Raw genomic sequence first — 14,041 nt, forward strand, 5'->3', positions numbered from 1 at the left:
AAAAGAATAATTATCCATGCTCGTTTAAAAACAAAAAGCCTTACTATACATGGTTGCTTAAAAAGAATAATTATACATGCTTGTTTAAAAAAAAATGCCTTACTATACATGGTCATTTAAAAAAATGCCTTATATACGTGGTCTTTAAAAAAAGTAAGTAAGGTGTTTAAAAGGTAAAAATACAGTCACGTCTACTCAGATTTTAGGGTTTTTTTTTTTTGTTGTTTTTTTTTTGTAACATGTATAGTAAGGCTTATAGCAGACATGTCCAAATTTGATCCTCCAGGGCCACGGTCCGCGGACCGGCGCTGGACATGTCTGTTCTAAGGGCCAAGTGCTTAAAAAAATCAGGCCTAAAGAACGTACTAGTGTACTGGAATATTGAATAAAAGCTCAAATGCTTCACTATACTGCATGTTGATTTTCTCGATCTTTTTGGATGGGCTTCACTCTCTCAGGTGCTCGTGTGAAAATTGCTTCAAAAATGGAATGAATGTTGATCTGAGTGTTAATTCCAGCATTTTCTCCCCCCCATCCCAGTCTTCACGGGCATCTCGCTGGGCCGACCCGGACCACTTCGCCCAGCGGCAGACGTGCATGAACAAGTTTGCCAGCTGGTTTGGCGCCATGCCGCTGGTCCGCTCTCAGATGAGACTGGATCCGGTCCTTTTCAAGGACCAGGTGTCCATCCTTCGCAAGAAATACAGGGACATCGAGAGGCTCTGACAGGACCGGCACCCCCTCGGGGGGGACCCTACCCAGGGGGAGGCGTGAGGGCGACGAAGCTCCGCCGTGTTGCTGGCGTGAACTGTTTGGGAGTTGAGCGGAACGAAAATATGGAGACACTAAACAGCGGTTTGCACTGACCGCTGCTGAACTGTTGGATAGAATATTTTTTTTTGCGGATGACGTTGACTATCCTGCTCACCCAGCAGGTCCGTACAAGAGGGAAGGTGTCTTTCCGTATGTGGGCGGGGCGGGTTCTGATAACACTGGCCACTGCAAAATACGACCCCCCTCCACCCCGTCGCCCCGGTTACACCAAGCAATCCATGTCGCATCAGGACACGGTTACTGGACCTCCACGCGCCCTACCCTACCACGACCCTCGACACTGCTTTATCGCCTGATTTGATTTTTGTACAAATCAGCTGTCTCTGAGACGTTTGGAATACAGAGAATCATCCATTTTTTGATTTTTAAAGACGTTGACGTCAATATATCCTGATCAGAATGAAATAGTCATATTTCCTCGTCTGCCGCCATTGACAGCCTGAAATCTCACATCCTGTCGCCATTCCTGGATTTTTTTCGGGGTTTTTTTTTTCCTAGTCTCTTTCATTCATTCATTTCCCAGCTTATCGTCCCTTCTCTTGTCGGTGTATTTTAATTTTCCCAGATGAGCAAAATGGAGCAAAACCTGGAATGTTCAAACCTTAACTGCCATTTCTTTGGCCTGAAATGTAACAACATCCGTGCTGTCCTTTTTGTCTTTTCGCCATCGCCATTTCCTGACAGTGCCATTTTGACATCAGGTCTGCCTTGAGAATTATTTATTGCACATTGGCGCTGCCTGTATTAGTTTAAGACACCCAGTTGCCCCTTTAAAACCACCCTGAGTCCAGCAATAGTTTTTTTTTTTTGTTTTGTTTTGTTTTTTTTAGCATTAGCATCTATCCACACATTGTCATACTAACATCAAACAGGCTGACAGTTTGCACCTTAATTGGCAGCGTGGCTGGCAGCCGGTCTTGATTTTTTATTTTATTTTCGAGTGACAAAATTAGAAGTCCGCTCGGACACTTGAATGAAACAAAACGTGCTTTTCGTGGCCTTTCTGTCAGGCGCGCATTCAGCCAAAGCTGTGAATCACTAACTGCCATTTTTGTTTTGTTTTGTCGGTTTAGAATATGCAACAGTGCCATATGAGGTGATGTTGACATGATCGAGTCCAATCTCTAAAATGTCGCATCAAACGCAATAGGACAGTGGAACCTTAAAGCTTTTCCTATTACAAATAATGGAAATTAAAAATACCGTAATATGAGTTTATATGGAGTCAATTTTTAACTAATATAACATTAACTGACATACTGTACAAGTGTAAAAAAAAAAAAAAACTATAATCTGCACGTAAGTGACACCCACCCAAAACGTCTCCTAATTTCCTACAAGATGATGACTAAATGAAGCTCCTCCCCTTACTTCAATAGTAGCTTGGTACCAAGATGCTACCAGATGGCGCCAAAGCAATATTTTTATATTACACGTGGTTTTGGCCTGAGCATGAAATCAGCGAATAGGAGAACCCATTATTGACAGTACACAAATATGTGGCATTTTAGTATATAAATCTACAATATCATAGGGAAGTGAAGGAGGAGGCTAGCTAAAGGTTACTTAAGGTCATGCATCTTAGTTTGTCACATTAATTGTCATAAGGGGAGAAAAGACACTGCATACTATAACTTAAAAATCAAATGTGTGAATTTGTAAAGGGAAATTACTGCGGAGTGTGAGGTGAGTCTCTTCACATTTGGGATTTACCGCAGCGTCTTACATTCTTTTCTTATTCATGGTGACTTGTTCTGATTTTAATGCAATTGTGAAGGCCAGTTTCTAAATGTTTTTGGGGTTCCACTGTACACATTTGTAGACGACACCTCTTTTTTGTTGCATTACATTCCAGCTATTATAATCGACAGAAAAGTATCAGGGCCACACTGAAAAAAATGACACTAACTTTATTCGCATTTGTTCTCTCCAGTGTGGATATTTTGACGTGACAAATATATCATATCATTACATATCATCAAAGCCCCGCCCCACTATTTTAAATCTTATGTATTTCCGTTTTTCTGGTCCCTGTTGCTTTTAACACATGATTTCTTTGCAGCAAAAGTGTTCATCAACAGCACTTTTTTTAAGCATCCGTTTCCCACTGTCTTAAATCCATGTCGAGCCTTTTTTTTAAATGACTAATTGAGTAATTGTCACAAATCATTAAAAAAAAATGCATATCCCGCAGTTTTACCAATAATTCCCTGCACTGTACATTAACATATTTATTTTTTGTAAACGGGACTGTTAGACTATAAGGTGTCATGTTCGGATGATCCTGCATTGCTAAATAGAGTTAAAGTATTTATTCAGTTTTATGTTCACACGCCAATAACGCCGCCCATCTTAAGTTTCACTCGACAATGTTTTGGGGTTTTTTCCCCCACTCTTGGGAAACATCCACCGGCGTCCCGCTTGTACAAACATTTCCAAGAGGTTTAACTTTGACGATCACATACAACATTGATCTAAAATTGGACCGGGGCGCGACATCTTGGCTCTCGTCGGGAGTCAAATTGCAAAGGCCCGATTAAAAAAAAAAAAAAAAAAAAAAAAAAAAAAAAAAAAGTAGGACGGATAGGAGAATAACGAGCAGCTGCGGCAGATTGAAACATTCAATAAACGTCGAAGTTTGTGCACCTGATGGCGACGGAGGGACAGCGACGCGCCTCGTGTTGCGTTTGCCTCATGCTCGCCCTCATTTGGCACATGAATAGAACCGCCCCCCCAAACCCACCCATTTATTTTCAATGTCCACAAACATTTTGGAACCCCGCCCCCCGACCCCCCCGTACCCATTTACTTTCAATGTCCACAACTTTTTTTCACGTGATGCATTTGAACACAGCACGACAGCAATTGGGCCATGATGAAAGAAAAAAAATATCTATTAGTGTTTATCTTCATTTGTGCCTTTTGTCAACGTGAATTCTTGCACTGCCGAAGAGCGTCTGTTGTCATGTCAACAACCCCCACCCCACACCCCAATCTTTGTTTGCACACCGCTACCATGTTCCGGATTATTTATCATCGCAGCCGTGATCACGTGATCCACCAGAAACTGATGCGTGTGGCTGTCCCGATGCCTTCTCCTCTCCCCTCCTCCTACTATGTAAAGACTTTTATAGAGGTCACAAATGAGATAGACAAATGATGATTTTGTAAGGATGATTTCTAATAAAATAAACTCATTTGACGATGCCTGTGTCTCATTGGTTCACTCGGCTGATTTTGCGCGCACGCAGTTCAGTTCCCACTCGGTGTGAATGGTTGCCTGCAAATTTTCATTACCATCCGGTTTAACTGTCACCGACATAAAACATTTAACTGTGGTTAAGTAAAGCTGGGATATTTTTTTCTTGTTTGACAGCTTGATCGTGCAGATTGGACGATGGCTTTTTATGCCGTAGCAGTTTTCCTGTCCGCCAGGGGAGTTTTATATACTCACTCTGTGGTTATTTATATCGTGATGGATATTTATTGGATTGAATGGCTGGACTCTGAAAAGACAAATTCGTCAATGGCAGTGAAGGAGTTAATTGTTTGTTTGTTTTTTAATATAGTTGTTTTTTTCCCTTTCTCATACCACAGTCTTTGGCTGTATGCTAACGTGGACGGACAGAGAGATTGAACAAAATATTTTGTGTTCATCAAAGAGTCGGCAATTGCAGAGTTTTAGTTTTGATATTTAGCGGGTGATTATATCAGCATGAGCTGCCTTTTTTTTTCCTCCTCCAACTGTGAGGAGGGATTCTGCTTCAAACGTGGTCCTGTTTGGCATTCAAAGTGAAGTGTGGGGGAGAAAATACCTCACGATGGGACTGGCTTGTTTAAAACAATCTTATTTGTCACTTGCAATTGAAGTGTGGGGAATTACAGATTTTGCTGATATGCATGACTTGACCACCAGGGGGTAGTATAATATTTCCATGAAGAATGCAGGACTACGCAAAAGAAGACAAATCGTGAATAAAGGAGCAATTCGATTTCAGTTCAGATCTCGATACCGGTGCAAGTCAAGGAATTGTTACGGTCTGCTTGCATTGGGACCAAGTGAGGGAGGGATACAGCAGACTGGAATCTCCCTCATTTTAAAACGCAATTAAGATGTTAAAAATCATTATTTGCGTTCCCCGCTTAAGGTTCTAGCCAGCAAGTATAAATTTGTCTGTGTATTACCAACAAATGAGCCCTACTTGTTTTTGTCTGCAGCATTGGGAGCTCAAACATGCTCCTCCCCTAACCGTTGTCTCAACTGTGTGAACACATTTGTGCAGTAATTACAGTCCCTCCATGCAGCAATACCCCCTGGAACATCATAAATCATAATAAATAGGGTTTATTAATCCCATTCACAGTGAGGCTGTTTTGTTGTTTTCTTTTTTTTTTTTTTTTTTGCTTCAAAATTGCATCTACCCTCTTTTGTTCAGGACTACGGGTGTAAGTAATAAATAAATGCAAGCCTGTCGCCACTTTATTGAACGGCAACTATGTCAGGGACTGATATTGTCATGTATACACAAGGACCTGACATTAGCGTGGGGATGATAAATGGGCAGCGAGCCCGTTTCAGGGCAGCTCCAAATGGAGTCTATTCTGAAGCGTCCCTTTTTCTTGTCTACAGTCTTCATCACATCACACTATTGATCAAAAAGAAAATAGAGTGGACCCTCAAAGGTTGAACAGTCCAATGTTGTCAGTCAGTGAGCCGTTTTAAATTGAGAAGAAAAATGTGAACATACACACATACTGTATACACTAGGGATGTAACGATCAATCGAAAATCAATCAAATCAAGTGGCGCCGATTAATCGATTAATAATTAAGTTATGATTAAAAAGAAGCTCCCAGCAACAGATCCACTTACATCGAGATCCAAACATTACATGAGATTTTTTTTTAACATGTGGACACATTAATATACCATGTACACAAAATGCTAATGTGTGACCATAAAATAGTCACATATAATGGGTGCACAAAATACTAATTTGTGAATTAGATTCACATGAACAACTTTGACATCTGGGTTAGCAAATGCCGCACATCTCTTTGCTGGAGACCTCAGTGTCTGGTGTCCTGAAAGACAAGTGTCCTTGAATAGTCTGTTCTCATCTTTAGCCTGCAATGGCAGGTTTTCCACAATGGTAGGGCAAACATAAACAACAAACAGACAAAAAAAAAAAAGGCAAGTGGAAGTCTTATAGTGCTTGTCAAATGCCTTTGCGATCTCCTGTCCAGTTGGTGGCGATATGCACCAAGGAGATGTAACCCGCCAAAACAAGACGAAGAAGACGCAGCAGCAGAAAAAGAAGAAGAACCGTACAATGCACATCCGATTCAATGACCAAGCCTCCCGGTGACTGGCAGCTGTGTTTTCAATGAGTTATTTACGCTGTTTTTAAACTGTCTCTTTGCCATTTATGGACAAATGTGTGTATGTACGTTATTTAGGAGCATAATTATGACACTGAGCCATTCTAGTTCGTTTATTGTTACTCGCTACGTCACTGGAAGCTCGCTAGCTATCGTAAAACAGTATCAACAAAGGTGGCTCGTTAGCTAGCACAGTAAGCACGCCCCCAAGTCGAACTCAGCTGTCAATCAAAAGTCAATCAAGGAAAGGTGATGGCTTCACATATGGTGAGAGATTTGTCTCAAAATTATTCTCACACAAATGCATCTGTGATTTTCATGTGTTTTTCAGATCCGCAAATATTTGTGATTATCACAAATGTATTTCACTTAAATAACTAAATATTTATGTTTTTGAATGGAAAGATTTAGTTGCACCAAAATGTGCTGTTTAAATCCACAAATATATTCATGATTTTCACTTTTTTTTTTTTTTTTGCAAAGGCTCTCTATTTTCTCAACATTTTTTTTTCCTACTGCAGGGCTGTTGCACTTTTTCAGTTGGTTGCACCAGCACAGGATCTGGTTGCACCCTTTTTTGGTGTGGTACAGCATGACCATATTTGCTGATGTGTAGTCGTCTCAGTTGGCGTACTGTAGTTTCGTATGTAAGATAAACAGTCACTAAAGATATATTTACAAAATATTTTGCTGTAATAACTTTATTCTGCAACAAGCAGCGGCTGACGAAACGGGTCAATTACTTCATATGACTTGAAAAGAAGGGAAACGATAGCAAAACATATTTTGATAACATAAAAAATACATGTTTATCATTTTTTAACACCTCAGAACAATTGAACATGAAAACATTTAACTTTTTTTTTTTAATGCTGCTGTTATTTTTATTTATATCCAGGACTTGACAAAAGTCTTCGGGCACCAAAAGATTTGTTGTTTTTTATTTAAGCTTTTGGGACTGGATATAGACTAATGTTTGACATCCCAACCACTAGAATGAAGGATCGAAGGATGATATAGGCCTACGTCATTGTTTCGAATTTTTGTAGTTATTAACATTTTAATGCTTTGATGTACTTATTTCTGCACGGGTGTGAAGTGGTCGACTGTATTTGAACGCACCTCGCGTCTCGGCGAGCGCAAGCCTTGTCAATGTTTAATGTGACGTTCCCGTTATGATCCGTTTGAACCAGCGATCGCTGCTAGTTAAATTCGACGGCCGTTAACGTGGCAAAGTACACACCCAGACTCTGATATTTTGATAGGACCGATATATTTGTGGATCTGAAAAACATGTGAACATCGCGGATGCATTTGTGTGACTAATTTCGAGGCAAATCTCTCCCCGTGTTCACCTGCGGCTGGTCGTCTACCTGCACATCTCACCATCAACATATTCTTCAAAGGTACTGCATGCTGCTGGTTCCTTCCATTTTCTTCTATGTAGTATTACGCCTCTGGTAGCTCGAGAGGGTCAAAACATTAGGGACACCGGCACGGTCTAATGACGCCCAATGTTATTTTATGAATATACTTTTAGTTGAAATCGTGTCTGTTAGACCTATTTGAAAAAATATTGAAGTACATTAAAATGTACAGTATATTTTTATTATGTACATTTTTACACTCATTCTACAATTCTTTGTTTAAAATGAATGAATGTGATTTCTCTGTATTAAAGGAATCATCATTTTTTTTCTTCAATTCAAAAGAGTTCTCGGGTGCCTAAAGGACGTTTTTTTACTTACCTTGACAACCTGGGGCTTTGTGACTACAGCCAGTAATGAAAAATGTAAAACTGAAATAAAATAAAAATACTTTTTCAAAAATGAAAATAGTCCCCCTCATGTGGGTTCCGACTGCAAATGAAGCCACCACTCTGGTGAGCACCCATAAAGATTGATTGTAGACGCAGCTTTTAAGACACAGCTGTCAAATTGTATCTTAGTGTCAATAAATGTCGTGTGCCGGGGCGTGACGTTGGCAGACAGAAAGAGCCTCCTGCACCCCAACATCAACAACTTAGCCAAACCTTCGAGTATGCGTCTTGAATATGTTGCTGACCAAAATGTTGTGTTGCTTTTTTTTTTTTATGCTGGCGATTGCAGTGAAAAAAAGTCATTAAATAAAAAAGCCATTACGGAAATGTAAATAAATGTAAAAACTCATAATAAATAAAAACACTTTAAATTATTAATAATGTCATGACGTATCTAAATTGATCCTAAAAATATATATATATTAGTTCGTGCTGTCAAGCGATTAATTTATTTTAAGTAATTGAATGCAAAATTGAACATAAATCATAATCGCATTTTTTCAACTATACTTTCATATGTAACATCAAAATCTTGGAATAAAAAAAAAAAAAAAAAAAAAAAGGAAAAGTATATTTGGATTCAGAGGCTGTTCAAATCGCTTTCTTTGATCCTTGAATATGATTGTTTGAGTATGCGGGGATGGAGCCTTTTCTGTTGCTGGAATGACCTTCCATGAAATGTCAGGCAAGCCCGTTTGTAAAAGCCGTTTGAAGACACATTTCTAGCCTTCGACTTTTGATTCGACTTGAGACTGATACTTCTGCATGCACTTGTTATATTATTGCTATGCATATGAAAAAACAAGCAAGCGGTGTAAAGAATTAACCGAGGCAGTGACTTATTACCTTGCTGACGACATGATTCCCATTAAAACAGTGGAAAACGAGGGATTTAAAACACTCTTCAAAGTACTAAACTCGTGTTACGAGTTGTGTTTTTATGTTTACATTGTGTCCTTTTATGTTTACATTCACTGCACATTTTGATAAAAATCGTCACTGTTCAAATTAAAACCTGTTCAGAAAGCTTAGCTGACTTAAAATGTCCTTTTTTTTCTTTTAGAGTTTTATACACATTTTAGATATGTTTTATATGTTTAACATGAGGAAAATGGTCAGAAATGTGCAAATTAGCATTAAAAAAAGATGTTAAAAAAAGAATCATAACATCGTGATATGGTATTTTTGCCAGATCGCCCAACCCTACTACGACTTGAATCTTAAAATAGACAATGAAAAAAAAAAAAAATCAACTTTTATGTGTTACTTACTGCTTTTATTTCCTGCCTGACCAGATGGATGGATGGATGGAGGCTTCGTGCTCCAAGGTGCAGCCGACGGACATGCGGAAGGGAAGGCCAAGCTGCATTTGGACCCGAGTGAGTATTGAGCAGTGAGTGGTGTGCTTGAGGAGCTGGTGTGTGATGTCACATCGCACCACAAGGTGGACGTGAGTGCACTGAACGAGACTGTGAACCACAACAGACACTTCTGGACATGTTTTTGAATGACAATGATTAGTTTAAAAAAAATACATTAAAAAAAAAATCTATTTTTGACTAACTTGGTTCACATCATTGTCATTTCAAAACATGTCCAGCAGTGTGTGATGGTGTTGTGCTGTACATTTAGTTTTTGACCCAGTGCTCACTTCCCCCTTTGATGCCATGGCGTAAGTGTGTGCGCGTCATTTGAAGTAAGTGACATCACACATGAGCTCGTCAAGCAGGCAACACTTAATCGCAAATATTTACTGGTGAAATGGTCGTGTTAGCTTCTCTGTCCAATAAATTGTTCAACTTGAATTGGAGTCTTTGTGTTTTATATTGCGAAATCTGCCCTCATTTGAAGCCTATCATGTTGCTGCATTGGAAAAACTATTCCAAAGGCTGCTTGAAGTCTTGAGGTGAGAGTTGCACGTCAGTCGCGACTCCTGTGGACACAAGTGTCACATAACTACTCCCGTTTGTCTCATCATGACTCAAAACTCGAGCAATCTTTAAGTTCGTCGAGCTTTGGGTCATGTGAGATTGAGGGCAATAGTAAAAGACTTGTCTCATGTAGTGACTGAAGTGCAACTTTGACCTGTAGACTCAAAAGTGCCTTCAAAGAACGATCTGCTGCTGGGACCGCCCCTAACCCCGCCCAATTTTTTAATCCACCAATCACGGTGCGGCTTTAATTTGCATAGCCAATCAGAATGCATCAATTTGCACAGCGTATTCCACTTTTGCCAATCTGACCAATCAGAGTGTTTCATATTTGCATAGCCACGCCCACTTGCGAGTCTTCCCGGCGTGATACTGCAGCATTTTGCAGTCAACCTGGCCGTTCTTCCGATGATGCAAGTCTGTGGACAAAAATGAGAGTTAACACTCATGCATGAAAATGTACTTTATTTACTCAGTTTAATTGTGAAGTTTTGTCTACTTACCTTCGGCAAAACGACACTTTGGGCCAGATGCTGGAAAAGGTTTGAGCAAACGCTTCGTTAGTCATCGTCGCATAAGGCAGCTGCATTACTGTTGAATAAACATCAATTTAACCATGAATCAATATTTTAATTATTGCGTTCATCCATTTATCAGTGTGTACGTTCCAAAAACATGTTTTGGTGCAATTTAATGTAGTAGGAAGCGTTCATTACCAACACTACAGCAAACGCTTTAGCTTACCATGTTAGCAAGGTGTGAGCACGCCAAAAGCGCTACTTTAGTGAGTAAAAGCAGTGAGTTTTAAGCGGATATTATAGAGTGAGCACTCACCTTGTCAAAGTTTTCGATGATCTTGTGCAGGAGATGTGTCCGGAGCAGCAAGTGGACAAGGACGACCGGAGGCTGGCAGTGAGCTGAGAAAGAATGGTCGTCTCTTTTTCAGCGACTTAAATAGGTTTCCGGTGATGACGTCACTTCCAGAGGAGAAAAAAAAAAACGTATTTAACAAAGAAAGCTAAGAAGTTGACGCTAGTAGGTATATATTATATACCTACATATACAGTGAGCGAATCAATGTGTAGGCAGGAGGGCAGATATAGTCGAATGGTTAGTGTCACTGCTTGGTGTGTAGGAGACCCGGGTTCGATTCTTAATTTGTTCTCCATTTAATTTGTAAATGTAGCAAAGAGTGAGGATCGAACCCCGTTTGCCAGAACACCAAGCTACTTCTTATACCACTCGGCCATATTGTCAGCAAAAATCCAAATTTTTGTTCTATATTTATTGGATCATGGTCAACAGTTGGACGCGAGCCGCTTATCCTGAGTTACATGAAAAAGGGAAATGTAATTGGGGAGAGGGTTGGCATCCCTCGTGAAGTGATCACATAAGCCGCTAACATTCCCAGTGGACTGTGTGATGACACTCAAACCTAACCAATAACCCCACCGCTGTTTACTGCTACTAACTTCATGATGTCATCCATCAGGAGAGAGTTTGCAAAGTCAACTTGGTTTGAAATTGAAGACGAACATGACAAAGAGGCAGTGTAGTTTGTTCCGTTGCTTTATTGGTGATCGTAAATAAAGTGCTTGAATAAAACACACAAGTGTCTTCTTATCTGCTTCAGTCACAAACAGTCGCAAATGTTTAGTTCGTGTTTTAGTTTTAACATGCTTTGTCGATAAAGGCAACTCTGTTGACAGGTTGAAGCGTCTCGTCTCGTTGGTTGGGGGAGTGGGTGGTTCGCTACTGGTCCGACAGGCCTTAACCTGCAACACACAACGAAACATGGTGAAATCAAATTTAATTATAACCATTAATATTATTGGGGAGAAAAAATGGGAAGACTTTCCGAGGGCCCCCCAAAGTATTTTACGTGTCATCTGGAATATACACCACCGCGCATCCAACCACCACCAAATCTTCTGAAAATCATGACAAACCAGGATTTTGACGCCCACCCAAAAGAAAAGCGATCGACGAAAACTGTCCACCACTTGTTCACCGCTATCTGTTGCCTTGGTTACAAGGCACGCACATCGCAGTCGTTTAGCATTCTGAAGCTAGCTTCATATTTAAACGCAGATGTGTTTGTTATAATGAAATCCCTGCGTGCTGTTTAAAGGTTTCTTTACCGTAACATCGGTGCTAATTTTGGTTAGCATGTCTGCCTTTTACTGTATGATAGCATTTAGCTAGCGGACGTTCGTTGTTTAATTACTTGTTTTACACGCCAGTGTTGCGTGGAACAATAGCGCGAAGTGACAATTAAACAACTTGAAGAACTTTTGCCTCTTACTTGTAGAAGTGGTTGAAAAGTGCCCTGCCCTGAGATAATCTTGATTATAGTAAATCGATGAGAACAGGTTAAGTTCATTTGCCTGTATTCAGATGACTACTACCGTTTGACTATTGTACACAGACTTGTGTATTGTACATACATATTTGACAAGATCGGTATCATACCTCTGGTCAGTAATCCAGTCTTCCCGTTGACGTTTCTAAGGATCCAAATCTCCAATCACACGCAATTTCCCGCACACTCGCCTGCCTGTCTAAAAGTTTACTCCTCCGCCGCTACAAATTGTTAGTCCTCTTAAAACTTGTAGTCGCGTAAACTATCAAAATATTTGCACTCACGAGCTGCATTAACAAAGGCGAAGCACGCCACGCCGCATGGGATTGTGGGATACATAATTTTAAAAATGACTAATAATCAGGTATAAGTAGGAGAAACTACAATCCTAACTCTTTGCTGTGTTAGCATTAGTGTAATAAAATTATACATAGGTATGTGTATTGTCTGTGTAAGATAATGATTTGACTATATGCATATGTGTGAGAATGTAAGACAGTGTTTGGGTTGAGGTTGGAACAACATAAAACAAAAGCAACGGGCTCCAGAAGTGCGTCTTTATTATTCTAAATACAATATACTTGAACATTCAAGTACACACTCGGCTTCAGCAGCCCTCTGGGGTTGAAGAGAACATGCGCCTTTATGGCATCCAACAGCTTTCTTGGGCTTCCGGATTCTCTGGGAAGAACACATACAGTAGTTGGGAAATTTAAAAGTAAATCAAATATACAAATGCAGTGGTTGGGGAGAACTGTTGGATCCTTCATCATCCAGGCGAGAATGTTGATCACTGTTGGTCAATGTTGGACACTAGTATCATTCAAATAAGACACTAGTGGGGTATGGTGGGGGAGAACTATACAAAGTCGTTTTTTCCCCCAAATAAAACACCTTACGAGACATGGTCGTTTTTTTCCCCAAAAAACGGATATACATGGTTGTTTTTTTACAAAAAAAAACACCTTACTATACATGGTCGTTTTTTTCCCCAAAAACGCCTTACTATACATGGTCATTTTTTCCCCAAAAAACGCATTACTACACATGGTCGTTTTTTTTTTTTTTTTTTTAAATACGCCTTACAATACATGTTTTTTTTCCCCAAAAATGCCTTACTATACATGGTCGTTTTTTTTTTCCCAAAAAGGCCTTTCTATATATTGTCGTTTCAAACAAAAAGAAAAAAAAAAAAAAAAAAAGAAAAAAAAAAAAAAAACACCTTACTATACGTAGTTGTTTTTTTTCCCAAAAAACACCTTACTATAAATGATCATTTACTATACATGGTCATTTTTTTTCCCATAAAAACGCCTTACTATACATGGTGTTTTTTTTTCCCCCAAAATGCTATACTATACATGGTTGTTTTTTTTCTTAAAAAACGGCTTACTATATACATGGTCGTTTAAAAAAAGAAAAAAAAAGCATACCCATTTTTTTTTTTTAAAGCCTTTTTATCTACGGTCGTTTAAAAAAAAAAAAAAAAAAACGCCTTACTATACATGGAGGTTTTGTTGCCCCCAAAAACGCCTTACCATACATGGTCGTTTTTTTCCCCAAAAACGCCTTACTATACATGGTCATTTTTTCCCCAAAAAACGCATTACTACACATGGTCGTTTTTTTTTTTTTTTTTTTAAATACGCCTTACAATACATGTTTTTTTTCCCCAAAAATGCCTTACTATACATGGTCGTTTTTTTTTTCCCA

The 14,041-nt window shown here is 39.4% G+C and overlaps 1 protein-coding gene and 2 long non-coding RNA genes across 3 annotated transcripts in view; 2 read left to right on the forward strand and 1 right to left on the reverse strand.

Moving 5' to 3' along the window:
* ext1b (exostosin glycosyltransferase 1b) overlaps positions 1–4,041 on the forward strand; it is a 102,876-nt gene extending 98,835 nt beyond the window's left edge. The window contains exon 11 of the mRNA XM_086014197.1: positions 541–4,041. Within this exon, the coding sequence (XP_085870323.1) occupies positions 541–726 (186 nt within the window). The 3' untranslated portion in view covers positions 727–4,041. The remainder of the gene's footprint in view (positions 1–540) is intronic.
* Positions 4,042–6,168: 2,127 nt separating this feature from the next.
* Positions 6,169–11,560, forward strand: LOC147132460 (uncharacterized). The gene is made up of 3 exons (XR_015082124.1): positions 6,169–6,483; positions 9,331–9,414; positions 10,831–11,560. It is a non-coding gene; the product is annotated as an uncharacterized LOC147132460 (long non-coding RNA).
* On the reverse strand, positions 11,520–12,629 carry LOC147132461 (uncharacterized). Its single transcript, XR_015082125.1, has 2 exons — positions 12,439–12,629; positions 11,520–11,741 (listed from the first exon to the last, which is right to left on the reverse strand). It is a non-coding gene; the product is annotated as an uncharacterized LOC147132461 (long non-coding RNA).
* Between the last annotated feature and the right edge of the window lie 1,412 nt (positions 12,630–14,041).

This window comes from Filicampus tigris, chromosome 18 (genome assembly GCF_054856515.1).
Source record: "Filicampus tigris isolate MCC_2025a chromosome 18, RoL_Ftig_1.0, whole genome shotgun sequence".
In the NCBI taxonomy this organism is placed as follows: Eukaryota; Metazoa; Chordata; class Actinopteri; order Syngnathiformes; family Syngnathidae; genus Filicampus; species Filicampus tigris.